Below are 14,711 nucleotides of genomic sequence, written 5' to 3' on the forward strand. Positions count from 1 at the left end.
TCCTTCATACTTCAGCTGAGGCGCTGCCATCTTCTCTTATAAAGGTCAAGGCAGAGAAGAGAGGGAATATGAATGAACGTGTGGCCACATCTTGTCAGTGAATCCACATGTATAAACAAACACACAATACTTGATTGTATATGCAGTAAGTGTGGCCACTTACATCAAGGTTAGGCTTCAAGTGAACATAAACATGAGGTGACTTTGAATGTGATTGAGAAATAACAGTATAAAGCAACATGTACCATATGGAAAAACTGGATGATGGCCTCAATCTTAAAAATATCACCAAACTGGTTTGAGTTTAGAATCTGTAATAGCAAAAATGTCAATCAATCTCTATTTTCATCTTCTCAAATGTGAGAATGATCTTCTTTCTCCTCTCTCCTTTTTTGTCCTGTGCGATAGTAAACTGAATATCTTTGGGTTCTGGAAAATCAGAATGAACATTTTTCTCTATTTTCTGACATTTTTATAGACAAAAAGATTAAGAAAATAATTAGCAGATTAATCACAATGCAAGTGTTTATCATGTGCAACAGAGCTACTGTGTTTCTGTTGTTTTGTCCACAATCTCTTAAAAGGAAACATTTCCAGTTGAAACTTCCCTTTACCAAACAGTCCACTGTGGTGAATATTAACTAGACAACTAGACAGGTGATTTTCCATTTGAACACACACGCCATTCCACCCAGGCTATCGATAACAGCAAGAGGACCTTCCGCTCGACATATTTATTCTCATTCACGCATCAATCCGCTCTTATTTTCCTCCATTCCAGTTTTTTAAAAGGTGTTGATGTGTATTCGCCTCCCCTCTGACAAAGAGCACCGGTGTTCCGACACCAACGGCCGCGCCGCTTCAGACAGTCCGGATCCGGAGCGCGCCGGTTAACGCTCGCGGGTCCGCTCCGTGTTTTCCCGCCGACCACGTGTGGCCCAGCTGAGGTGACTGGCAGGACTTGTTTACTGGTGGAGAGACTCACAGAAGAGAGAGACGGAAAGAGGGGGAACCTGAGGGAGAGCTATCGCTAAACGGAACGGGAATCCAAGTTTTTACACTTGACCCGTCTTTTTAAGTCGTGTTATGTTTGTTTACCTCATCGTTTTTTCACCATCGGAGACGGGATACTGACTTTGTGTGTGTCTGTGTGGGTTTTTTATTTTTTATTTTGAACTCTATCGCCGACACTGAAACCTCGTTTGTTTTGGATTAGCTAGCTAGCGTTAGCTGTTTTCCCCCATCAGCTAACGTTAATCTGAGAAAAAGAAACGGGCGGCGTGGTGGAGAGTTTTCTCACTTCAAAGCAACGTGTGTGCCGAGCAGAGCTGTTGTTTTTGTCGTTTTTCTCCGCTCGCAGCCGATGGGAAAGAAGTCACGTTTAGCTCCCAAGTTTTCCGTCTTTGTTTTCTTTCTCCCGTTTTGTCGTTTTATGGGTATTCATTCGTTTGCGGCGTGGTGGTCAGCGGGGGTGAAGGAGTTCAGAGGAAGGTCGTAGTGGGGAAAGCTGCACGTTTTTCCTGCACGTAGCTGCTCGGAGGAGTTTCCTGGGATGTGCTCCCATCTGTCTTAAAAAGGATGAGCTTCTGGGAAGATACCAGCAAACGGGTAATATAAAGACCTGTGGACTTGAAAAGAGAGCGCAAACCCGGCCAACTCCCGTGCTCGGCTCTGTATTTGGCGATATCCATAACTTGAGCCCTTTTCTGCTGGAAGAACAGAAGAGGAGGCTGTTTTTTCACACTGTTCAAAGGAAAAATACTTAGCAATTTTTTTGAAGTGGGTTTTCTCTCATTGGAGCAGTGCATCACAGAGAAATGAGCCCGGGGCCGGTGGACCTCCTTCGGGGACCTCCAAACTAGCCCTCCGCGTGTGGGATATTAATAGTAATACTGTTATTTCTCTCTTGATTCAGTGGAGCACCAAAATTAAACAGATGAACGCGGACTGTCGCCTCCACTTATGGAAAATGAAGATCTTCACTCGCACATGTGTTGCCAGAACCCAAGATCACGTTATTTAGTGGTCTGCGTTTTTTCCAGGGCTCACATACATCACAAACTTGGCTGGGAAGATACTCATAAATTTATTACCCAACCCCCCCGGTTTACGGGGGGCAACCTTCAATCAATCGGCTATATTGGACCTTAATTTTTAAGAATTTGTTTCCTACTTTTGATATTCCAACGCCTTTGTTTTAAATAAACATTTCTCCCTCAAGTTTTTTTTTTGAGAAGCTTCAAGAGGAGAGCACAACTTAACCCTCAAGTCAAAATGAGACGGTGGACGATAAAGCTGCGAGCACAAATGGTGTTTTTCATCATCAGCACCTGCATCATATGCCAGTGTGGACTGATAAACGGAGAAAGTAAGTGTTGCTTTTTTCATTTTGCTGTGTGTTTATCATGGCACATATTTTCATTTCTCTTTCCAGCTGCGCACAGCGCCACCCAACACACTGTATATTTAATAAGAACAAAATTGTTAGTTTGCACATGCAGAGGAAAGATCGATTTTAGTGGTTTGTTTACGTTGAATGAATACCACAATGCATTAACTATTATCAGTGTAAATTTGTTTAACATTATTGCATCGTTACAGCGGGATGAACTCCCATAAAGTATGATAAAGACACCATAAACATACCAAAGAGGTCCATGGAGACACTGGTAGTTACAATAGGAATATTATTGTGTAAAATACCTATAATAAGATACATTTAGATACGTTTGTCGTACCTCTGGCATGATGGAATATCATGGAGATAATGGTTCTCATTAAATAGAATTATTATTGTTATTGTCTTTTATTTTTTTTTTCCCCCATTAAATTGTCATTTTAGTCACGAGACCCTCGCCTTGCTTCCGGCGCATGCGTAAAGATTCATACTGGGTCTAATTAAGGGGCCAGTAATTTTAGTTGTTGGGGATGCTTGGCCGCGCGCTAATAATTGATACTCCACCGTGAAGTTATTGGGTAATATCCCCGCCCCCTCGCGCCGTCTCTTAAAGGTACATATTTTAGCGGCCTGTGTCGGATGCGCCAGCCCCAGGGCCAGATTAGGCGCTGTAACTGGACGAGTGTGGTCTGCTGCAGCGAGTCTAAACTGGGAGTAGCAGGATTGGCCCTGTGAGCGCAGCTAGGCCTCTCATGGCGACAGACACACACCAGAAAACAACACACACACACACACACACACACACACACACACACACACACACACACACACACACACACACACACACACACACACACACACACACACGGCGCTGCTGCAGCCTCAGCGTAAACAAATTAGCCGCCGACGCTAAGAAGTCTCTTTATAGGTGGCGGATTAGCCTACATTGCTCTTTAGCTCCTGATCGGACCCTGGGCGTCTTCCTCACCGGAGGATCGATTCCCCGTGTGGCGGTGGTTTTTTATCAATGAGTTGGGGTTATGGTTATAATAAGAAAACAGCGTGTAATCTAAACAGTGCCTGATGCTTTGCCAAAGAGGGCTGCAGATAATGATCCCGCTGTAACCGCCTAATGACCTCGCCTTAAAAAAGATATCGGCGGATGATTTGCAGAAGGGAATTTTGTTTTCAGTGGGTGCGATTGTTGTCGGCTGCTGTTGCGTTTGAGCGGAAAACACCGCTTTAAAATGAAGCATTATTATATTGGCAGAAAAGTTCATCCACAGTCTTAATGTGAAACATGTTCAGGGCTAAGCTTTAAAGTAAGACACATCAGATTGATCCATGTTCAAATAAATAAACTAATAAAGCTAAATCTTAACCTCCTGTAATTATTGACAAGGGGAGAGAACCAAATGAGAGGAGAAAAATCTTGTTACTTAAAGTAGATGATACATTTGACCATGTGATAACCAACGTAGTTTGAATGAATGAACGTCTCAATGGAAAACATCCACTGTACATAAAGAATGGCTGCAATAACAAACGCACCGAAATTAAGTAATGCTCATTTTACTTGTTAATCAGTGGTTTACCCTTTGGCCTACATTCATACTTTGTGTGCAGCATTTCAGATGATATGTTGCACAAGTCCACGAAGTATTTCAGTATGCAAATCTAGGGCACGTGGATAGAGCAAATGTCCAATTACATCCCTTTAAAAGTCAGAAACATATCACCTTAATGAAACCAGTAATAGAATGTTGTTTGCTGGTCCCTGTCTTTAGTTGTGTAAGGTCCTGGATCCTCAAACTTTGAATTGTATTACTTAAAAGTGGCTCCTGGTGGCCAGGTTCAAAGGATATGTTCTGGCTACTTTACACAGGTCATGTATGCAGACAGAACAGAGGCCTCTGAAAGGGGGTCTTATGAGACAGGGCTGCTGGTACCCCTCCTTCCTCCTCTTTCTTCTCTCTGTCTCTCTCTCAGGGAGTGGGGTTCATGTCATTGGCTGTTCTGGTTCCTGATGCACTCAATTCTCTGGGAAGTGACCATATTTGGCACTCATGAGATGTTTATGCCGGGGGGGGGGGGGCAACCAAAATACTTAGAATATTTCATTCTGAATCCACATGCTGCCTGACATCTCCACCTCAGTTATGAGAAAGGGGAAGCAGTATTGATATATAAACCACGTTGCAGCTGTGATCTACTGACTGCACTTTAGAGAATGTGATAAAGCTGTTTTTACAGGCTGCTGTTCATTGAATTTGACGGAACTGTTTGTCATAGTTATCAGCTAACGCTTTTCTGAAGTAACCGCTGAGCTGTCTCCTGGTCTAACTCGCAAAAAACAAGTTGTGCAACTGGGAGCCTTGCCCCCTTCTTGTTCCTCTCAGGCTTGTAAGCACAGCTCTGTTGGAAAGGGTAGTATGCATGTGTTGTTATGTATGCTTTCCACACTCTGTGCTTTTTAAACCCACACCCGAACAAGTGTGTGACACAGTCTGTAAAGCCGAAAGAATCTCCCATTCTGGCAGTCTGAATTACATGTCCAAAGGGGTTTCCTTTGAACAGTTGGATATTTGTTTTTCCAACCGGTCTGATATAGTAGCATGTTGATTTGTAAAATTAGGGCGAGTAGAGAGATGCCCTCTATTTGTGTGTGTTTGTCTGTAACCCATTTGGATACTCAGGCACTCTTCACTGAAACGCACAGTGGCATTTTCCAACAATGCTGTGCATGCTGTGGAATGTGTTTGAAGTGGCCCACCATGTAGGTGCCTGTGCATGTGTCTGTGTGTGTGTGTGTTGTGTGTACACGTTTATCACTATGCACCCCAGCCACCCTGTGCTGTCTGCAGGATCTCATCTCTCAGCTCCTGACCTGCCCACTTCCGGGCAATGTATGCTCTGTGTGTTTGTGTGTGTGTGTGTGTGCACGCACTTGTGTCCGGAGGAGGTGGTCATGCATGAGAACAGTGTGTCCTAGAGCGGCAGGCTCAAGAGCGGGCTGCCTGTTAGCACTAGCCCTTGCGCCCTGAGTGGCCCCTTGACCCAACACACATCCAATTAATCAAATGAAGCTTTAATGTATGACAACAGGTCCGATACATAAGAGCAATGACTGAAGTGGCGGTGAAGAATGTCACAATGTAAAGCAGAATGGACACTCCTCCACTGCTGAATCCATTACTTCATTTCATGACACCTCGAGGTGCTTGTACGATGGTCAGTGAACACAGAAGAAAAGTCTAAAAGTTAATTTAATGCCAGTTTAACCCACAGTTAAGTTAGCTCACCAGCTTAGTTGTAATGTTATAGCCCAACCAATACTGGAGCTTTGAGGCCAATATTGACATTCATTAAATCAGATCGCGGTTAATGTTCATTATCTGACACATACACAGAACAAAAACACATATATTTTTGTTAAGTATCTGTTATATTAGTTTTTGAGCAACTGTGATCAAGGTTTGTGCGAACTATGCAAAGGAGAAAGTGAAAAATTAAAAGTAAGAAATTGTGTTATTTTCTCAATTAAGTGATGAATCATTTGGTGTGTAAAATGTCAGAAAATAAAAAGATATGTCTCACAATTTCCCAGAGAGCAGTGAATTGTTTGGTATTCTGTCCCATCAACTGTCCAAACCCCAAAGATAAAGAGTTTAGTATAAGACAGTAGCAGAAAAGGAAATCCTCAGGGATTAAATTTCAGTGGTCCTGATGGACACCTGAGAGCCAATCATAAACAGAACAATAGATGACTTGAACGTTTCTAAAACTTACTTTGAATGGGAGAAAAGCAATGAGAGATGATCAGAGTTTGATACAATATTTTAATACTTTTACTGTTATATGTTTGCATAGATAATAGCTGTTTTATCTGCTGTTCTCGTGGTGTACTATTAGAACAGCCTTTGCTGTATGTTTAATGGGCTACATGCAGAATCGTGGCTTACACGGTGCAGCCATACCGCTGATTGCAGATTGCCATTGTTTGTTTGGGTAGTCCATGTTCACAGAGCCTGTAGACAATGGGGGTCATGAACTGAGGCTCCACCAGCTGTGTGCTGCATTTCGAGTGTTGGCCAGGAAGGCAATATGCAGTGCTAAAGGAAATTAACTGTTGGGGTGCCTTTCCTAAGTGCTTCCTCCTCTGCACTTATCTTTCCAAGTATCCCTTTCAACTTCTCCTAACTTGCCAATGCTTTTTTCATCTTGTTTGCACTTGTGTGCGCATGTGTGCATGCCTGTGTGCGTGCGTGCGTGTGTTCCTGGCAGTTTTTTCCAACAGCAGTACAAGCGGAGGATGAAAAAAAAACAGCCTGGCCTTTTGACTGCCACAATTCACAGTTTTATCAGCCGACAAGCAAATACATTCCTGTAGAGTGTTTACATGTGTGTAGAGTTTCGTCTTCTTTCGACAGACACTTCAGAACTATGTTAAACAGGGTTTTCATTTTAGAATTAATTGAAAAGGCTGAAAGGATTGTTTCAACCAATAGCCAACATGTAGAGAAATATACCCAGCCAGGTACAAGAGCATGCTCCCTCTGAAGATATTTAATGCTTACTAACACACACACTGTTAGAATCTCTGTAAGATCTGAAGTCTAATTCTAAGGCATAATATGTAGGCTAGTTGAAGGTTGGACAATTAAGTCTGTCTTTGAACTTTTAATTACTTCTTGTCCACATATATATATATATATTTTTTACATCTGTGGTCATCAGTTTCAACAGATTATTTTCTTTGATTTTTGTCCCCCCATTAGTTCTGTGTATTGAATGAGTCTATAAATACTACATGACCCAAAGCCTCAGTGTCTGCTGTCAGCCAGAGATGTCTTGTGTATTCATTCAACTTTATTGTTGCTCAATTGATCCAGATTCTGAAAATGAATTGATTCATGGTCCTCAGTGTATTTAGAGTCCTGCCACATTCTTATAGTTAGTGTTGCAGCCAACAGACTTTTCAGCCACTGAAATAATGCAGATGACTTAAATCTCAAGTAAACATGGTAAGCGTGTTTACTCAGCAATTAAGCTGGAAAACAAGTTTAAGTTGGATAGACGGAGAAAGAGAAACAAAAGCGTTTTTGACAATCACAAAGGAATACTTTGTTATATTCATGTTGTTTGAAGACAATTGTCAACCATATTGCTTTGGGAGAGCTCAGCCTGCCTAGGAGCTTTCCTGAGAGTTTGGTCTGAAGTGATTAAATGCAAGATGTCAGAAAAATGTGGTCCAGACAGCTGGAACTGCCCTCTTAATTCAAGCCAAATTTTTATACTCTTCGAACAATATCGGGGTTAGTTTCAACATTCTTGCAAAAAACCTGCTTATAGTACAAGTGACAAACAGAGAAACGAAGCTGCAAACAGGTGCATGCACTGATCTCATCAATCACACAATCTTACATTACAATTACAACCTTTAACCATCTGATTTGTCACTCAGCAATTAGTCCTGAGATGCCCCTCTTTGAGACAAGTGTGCTCAAAGGAGTTCTTCTTATCCATCGCAGCATCATGTCTGGCTGAAATATGTGCAGTCTTTACACTTCTTTGATAAGCAGCGATGTTTTTTTAATGCGGAGCTTAGCTGATGCCCTCCTCTCTGACTCCCATTCCTAGATAGAGAACTGTGGCTGTTTATGTAAACCTCTGCTCACTGCACAGAAATGTGGTCGAGTTGGGAGGGGATGGATGGGGTGCGGGGATCACACACACACACACACACACACACACACACACACACACACACACACACACAGACAAACACACAGAGAGCGCCGTTACGCCATGCTGCAACAATCTGATTTGATAGTCCTTGTTGCTGTTTGGATCTGCCCTATTTTAACTGTTGGTGACTTCACACAGTAAAATCCAAGTTGAGCTGGCCCCGTAATGCAGGGATCAGCAAAGGGGTCTTTTGGGGGCCTTTTGCAGACAGGACCAGACACTGTCTGAGGCCATGTCCATATCCTGATGGGAGTATATTGGAAAATACATCAATCCGCTTGGAGTTTTTGACCATCTTTTTCCAAAGATGCTGCCTGAAGCTGAAGAGGTCGAATATAGCGGTCTTGATTTGATTGCGATGAGAAAAATCTCAACTTTTTGAAAACGCTTAAGTGTATGATGTCATGTGATCCAGGCTTTAGCTATACATCCAGAGTGCCTCCCTGCTTAGTGGACAACTGTTCAAAAACAGAAGAAATGTCGTAAGTGGAAATGACGTAAAGCTTCTGGCTCAAGCGGCCGGCGCCTGCCCAGTACAAGAGATATAAGTGTTTTTCTATTGTTTTGGCATTCAGTGGGCTGAAGACTTTTTATGTAAGCAATTGTGCAGACAGAAAACTTTTTAAAGTGTTTCCAGATTAATCTACATAAGTGTGAGAGAGCAAGGCTGAATGGAATATGATGAGAATATATATCTCAGCTCCAGTGGTTACAGTTTAGAAAATGATCACGCAATTTGAAGGTCACACTTTCAGCAGTTAACGTGTCCATCCCTGTTGGACACTCTTCTTCGAACTGTCTGAGGGTCGACTTTCTGGCTACCCCTGCTCTCTGACCTCACCGACGATAGCTTACGTGCATGTTAGTGCGTGTCTTCCAAGGAAATGTGAAGGAACAGCTTGTTTACACTTTAACAGGGCTGCAGAGAAGCTGCGATAGAAAGTTGAACAACGATACACAGCTTATATCTCTATCATGTATCTGAGTGTCTAAATGCGCTGAGATGCATGGTTGTGCATGTGTGTGTCTTTTGTGTATGTGAGTCTGTTGAGCTAGAGTGGCTGTGTAACTGAACCTGATGGGTTAAATTTATTTTGAGGACTGTCATATGACTGAGAAGTGGCTATTTGACACACAGCCCAGTGAGTCTCTAAGCAGTTAATTACAACCTCTCACACACACACGCACACGCATAGGAACGGATAGATTCAAGCTATACAAAATAAAAGCATGTTATAAACTTGACATATTGAAATCAATCATGGACATTAACAGATAGTAAATGTCAGATTAATTTGCATGTCATGGTTTTACAGAACCAGGCATCTGTTGACATTCGTGATCACTGTCACAAAAATTCAGTCAGTCCATGTGTTGTTGCATTATTGTAACTTACAGTTGTTTCATATGGCCATTTTTCAGGGAAAATTAGAAAAATTAAGAATTACTACAACCTTTTTCCAAAAACGCTGGAACATGGTGTAAACATAAATAAAACTGAATGCGATAATTTGCTTTTTTTCTCCCCCTTTTTTTTCTTTACATATACTCAGTTGAAAACAGCACAAAGACAACATATGTGATTTTTGACCTCATCAGCTCCATTGATTTTTGTAAATATATGCTTATTATGACTTGGACAACAAGTTGGGACAGGAGCAACGAAAGACTGGGAAAGTTGTGGAATGCTCCAAAAACACCTGTTTGGAACATTCCACAGGTAAACAGGCTCATTGGTAACAGGTGATAGTATCATGATTGGGTATGAAAGGGGCATCCTGGAAAGGCTCAGTCGTTCACAAACAAGGATGGAGGGAGGTTCACCACTTTGTGAACACATGATTGCATAAAGGAGGTTACTACATGAGCTTAGGAACACTTTGTAAAACTGTTGTCGGCAAACACAGTTTGTTTGCAAATGATTGCAATCTGTTTTTATTTATGGTTCACCGTGTCCCAACTTTTTGGGAACTGGGGCTGTAATCTGTTTCCTGTATAAACTACTCCAAACCACACCTCAGCCAGCTTGAAAACATAATACTAGATCGGAAGGCATCAATAATCTTTAACTTTCAAGCTTCAATCCTTCATCAGCCACCGTCTGTGATTCATCTACGAGTCTCACCAAACAGCCGTTTCTCATGCATTCTGGGTGAGAAGAATGCAGGAAAATGTGATCAGTGAAATATGAAAATTGAATCAGTAGAAGTTGTTTGCACCACAGGAACTTCTGCCCTCTCTTTCCCTCCCATGTCTGTGCTGTTTCAGAGTGTGTGTGTGTGTGTGTGTCTCTCTGCCTTTATGCTGGGGCTCTCTCTCCTCCCATACCCATCTCTCATTCTCTCTCCCTCCCCTCATTTGCTTTTACGTTCAGGGGTAAGAGGGTTCACTCTCATCCACTGATTTGTTTTTCTTTCACACTGCAGATGTGCACAGCCTGCAGACCTGTCTTACACACACACACACACACACACACACACACACACACACACACACACACACACACACACACACACACACCTGCTAATCCTGCTCTGTATGGGGTAGGAAAGCCACCTCTTTCAAACCTCTTAAAGGTGTGAACACCATCCATTTGACACCTCTCTCTCCCCCTCTTTGTTTTTTGTTTTCTCCTCTCTTATTAGGCCTGCTTGCAACCGGTTGGGCCTAAGTGATGCTTAATGTGTACACCTGCACGTTGTGAACAACAGCACTCAGTCACATGGACCTGTCTGATTATGTTGTGTTTGCTGTGCTGTGACTGTGTGTGTCCTTTTATGAGCTCTCATGCTTGTATGTGTAATGTGTTCAGTACTGGTGTGTGTGTGTGTGTGTGTGTGTGTGTGTGTGTGTGTGTGTGTGTGTGTGTGTGTGTGTGTGTGTGTGTGTGTGTGTGTGTGTGTGTGTGTGTGTGTGTGTGTGTGTGTGTGTGTGTGTGTGTGTGTGTGTGTGTGTTGAGGGGGGGCTCTGTTTTTGTCCTGATGAACTAGCCTGAGATGGGTTACTATGGTGACAGCACTAGCTGTGCTTGCAGTAGGCTTCAGTGCTCCCCCCACCTCCTCTGTCTAAATACACTTCTAGCCTCACTGTGTTTAACTCATGTTTAACTCATTTATGCATTTTTAATGCGTGTCATGGAAGGCAGATAATCATTCCTGGCATAGTTGTCATAATATAGTTTGTAGTAACATATTATTCAGATGCTGTTGTGATTTTTGTATGTTGCCAGCGGTTGATTTTTCCTTCTTTTGACCCCCAGAGGGGTGACTACTGTAAACACATCATTATCTATCCTGTTTTTGGTCACTCTCAACACCTGTAATCATGTCAGAGCCTCTCGCCAATCAGCATGTGTCTTCTGAGATTCAGTGAGTTACTCCCACATATTAGAGTCCGTCAATAACTCATCAGAGTCCAGTTCTACTACTGACTTCTCTCCCAGACTTACTGAAATAACACAGTTATTAGAAGTGTTTTAATTGATCCATAATGTTACTTGTAATAAATGCATGAAGTCCAGCTCCAGTCCTGGCAAACTGCAATACACACTCTACAGACCTCTTCTGCTATCACAGCATGGAGTATATGCACTCTTCACTGTATCCTCACCAACATTATGGCAGATGGAGAGGGAAATCACCAGAAAGAAGGGTACTCAAACCACCTTCCTTCTCAATGCCTCCTTGGTGCCCGCTGTACTGCTCTGTCCAGCTCTGCACTTTTTCACCCTCTGCTGTCTTGAAACTAGACGGGGGAGAATCTGGCCATGCCTCACAAAACCACCGGCCAAGCAGTAAATGTGGTCTTTTAATTACAGAATATATGCTCATATGATTTAATAAGGGTTTATTTTCTTAATACGGCCAACAGTTTTTATTAACTGGTTGGAATAGAGTTTTATCTATTGAACAGTGGCCTGTATTTAATCGCTGGAAGTGATGCGTGTAACTGCCAGGTGGTAGGCGAGGTATTAGTGAGTGTACATGTAGCCCCACTACTCGCAGTGATGATGGTATTGCAAAATTGCGACAGAATGTGACACCGGCGATGGCGACAAAACAGTATATAGCCCACCCATGAGTGCAAGCCGTTTCCTAAAACATATTCATTGGTTTTGATAGATATGAAAAACAAACAACAAAAATTGGCAATATTTTTGGAAAACAGTGTAATAAAATTCAAGTTCCACTTTTGAAAATCCTTAAGTCCTTCAGCGGAAATCACTGTTTCAGATACCGATGTGATTTTGGAACTTGAATCACTAAAATATGGACTCTAAATGTAGAGCTCTTAAACAGGCTTGACCTTAAATACACTTTAAAAATTTTCTGCTGAATAAGAGCAGTGCTGTGATGTCTACCCTTCCCCTGTGTGTGTGTGTGTGTGTGTGTGTGTGTGTGTGTGTGTGTGTGTGTGTGTGTGTGTGTGTGTGTGTGTGTGTGTGTGTGTGTGTGTGTGTGTGTGTGTGTGTGTCTGTGTCTGTGTCTGCGTATATTCTGGGAAAAAACAACAGAGCATTTGAGTAGAGACGTAAGCATCTGTTATGGCAAAACATTAAGCTTTGAAGCATTCAGATCAGACCTATTTTTTTTAATGTCATTGGATAGCTGTTGACACGTGTGTGTCGGTCTGTGTGTGCATCACGTGCCTTTAGCTTCTGTGACAATGTTTAACTGGTCATTAAGCGTCATGCTGTTGAAGAAAGTGGAGAAAACAGACACTGAAGGACAGACTGGAGTGAAAGGAGTGTCCCAGTGTGGCAGAGCTGATACTATAGCCTCCATCTGGGAGCTAACACTTGAGGGACTCGTGCCAAGATGGAGTGAAAAGGGACAGAGAGATGAAGAGCTAGTTTATGAGCCTGGATCAAGCATTCCTAATTCACTTACAGTTAAAGGGGGCGCATATTGAATCATGCCTTGCTGTTAAATGACAGTGTAATGAATGAAAGTCATTTTACAATACCGCTGTGGCCACAGACCGTCCACTCCAGGGACCCGTCTGTCAGAGGCTAGTGAACAGCAAGTGATTTGTTGGCCGGGGGGCCTTTTCAGCGTTAACATGATGTCAGTATTTCATCCATGCCATAACCAGCATGCTCATGGAGATCCTGTACAGAAAGGGGGGCAATGATTAAGAATCTTTGGTAATCTGTGAAGAGGTTTTTGTTGAGAGTGGGGATATTTGTCCATAATGAAAAACCCACATCTAAATATTTAAAGTGCTTTGCTGCTTCATGGTATCAAGTCAATAAGAAAGTGGTGTTATGTGTTTATGCCTCCGTGGCCAGAAGCATTATGGTTTGTGGGTAGTCCATCCATCCATCCATCCATCCATCCATCCATCCATCCATCCATCCATCCATCCATCCATCCATCCATCCATCCATCCATCCATCCCATCCCATTGTCATGAATGTGATATCACAGGTTCACCTTGAGGGAACTTATTCAAATTTGGCACAAATGTTCATTTGTACTCACGGATGAACCGATTAGATTTTGGTCAAGGCGAAGGTCGCTGTGACATACACTGGTGACTTGACTGGTTCATACAGCCTGGTTCTTACAGGCATACAACTGCAACTTTTACTTTAAATCTATTGCTATTATCATTTTTATTAAATGTAAGGAAATCATGTCTTTGGGGAAATATCAGAAATGCTCTGTTCATCTCATCCAGCTGGAGGGGTGTGGCAGGTGGTAGAGTGTCTGTGTTACATCGTGAGGAACGAGAGACAAAGTCTGCACTCTTTTCCCTCCTTCAAGCTAAGATGCAGAGCAAGACGTGTTTTGATGTTTCTAAGTTCGAGAAGGAGGAGACTAGCAGAGAAGTTAATGTGTGTTGCTCTTCTGTTGTAAAGCTGCCGTCTGGGTCAGTGTGACCGCGTGCTCTTCCTCCGAGAGAATGGTGACGTTAGTGCTTAATGCAAGATGTGATTGGCTGTGTTTCTATGTAAAGGGTCTCCCTCTATGCAGACAGATACCTGACAGCATTCCTTTGAATTAATGCAAAACTAGGGGGCGCCATCAGGAAACCAAAAAATATGAAATCTAAATCTCTCCCTTTTGCTTTCTTATTGTTTTTTTCTTAAAGGAGACCGTAGGACGAGTGATTAAGAGAGCAGATATGTATGCTGTAGCAGACAAAATGCATATTAATTGCAGTTAGACTTTAAATGGAAGGAGGCACTGAAGCTGTGGGTACAGGCCTGAGCAATGGAAAAGGTAGAGGGAGGGAGAGATATGGAAAGAAGGAAGCAGGGAGGCAGGATGTATGTGTGTGTGGCTGTGTGTGTGAGACTGTGAGAGGTTTTCCTGCAGCAGCCAGTGAGAGCTGGTGGTCTAACAGCGCAGACAAACAGGCCATTAAACTGACCTGGCCCCTCTGCTCTCCATCCCTCCAGCCTCCCCTCGGCTTCTCCCTCTTTTCCGTCTTGGTTTGTCAACTCTCCCAATGTCACCCCCCTCCACCCCCAGTCTCTCTGTTTGCTCCTGTACTGTTTTGCTTTCTGCAACGCTCAAATTCTGCTCTGTTTTCTTTCACTCAGTCTTGCTTCCCCATC

At 42.7% G+C, this 14,711-nt stretch overlaps 1 protein-coding gene across 1 annotated transcript in view; it reads left to right on the plus strand.

Moving 5' to 3' along the window:
- Positions 1–986: 986 nt before the first annotated feature.
- Positions 987–14,711, plus strand: part of insrb (insulin receptor b) — a 79,011-nt gene continuing 65,286 nt past the window's right edge. The window contains exon 1 of the mRNA XM_070961813.1: positions 987–2,368. Coding sequence (XP_070817914.1) covers positions 2,275–2,368 — 94 coding nt within the window. The 5' untranslated portion in view covers positions 987–2,274. The remainder of the gene's footprint in view (positions 2,369–14,711) is intronic.

The sequence above is a fragment of the Chaetodon trifascialis genome, chromosome 4, assembly GCF_039877785.1.
Source record: "Chaetodon trifascialis isolate fChaTrf1 chromosome 4, fChaTrf1.hap1, whole genome shotgun sequence".
NCBI classification, from domain to species: domain Eukaryota; kingdom Metazoa; phylum Chordata; class Actinopteri; order Chaetodontiformes; family Chaetodontidae; genus Chaetodon; species Chaetodon trifascialis.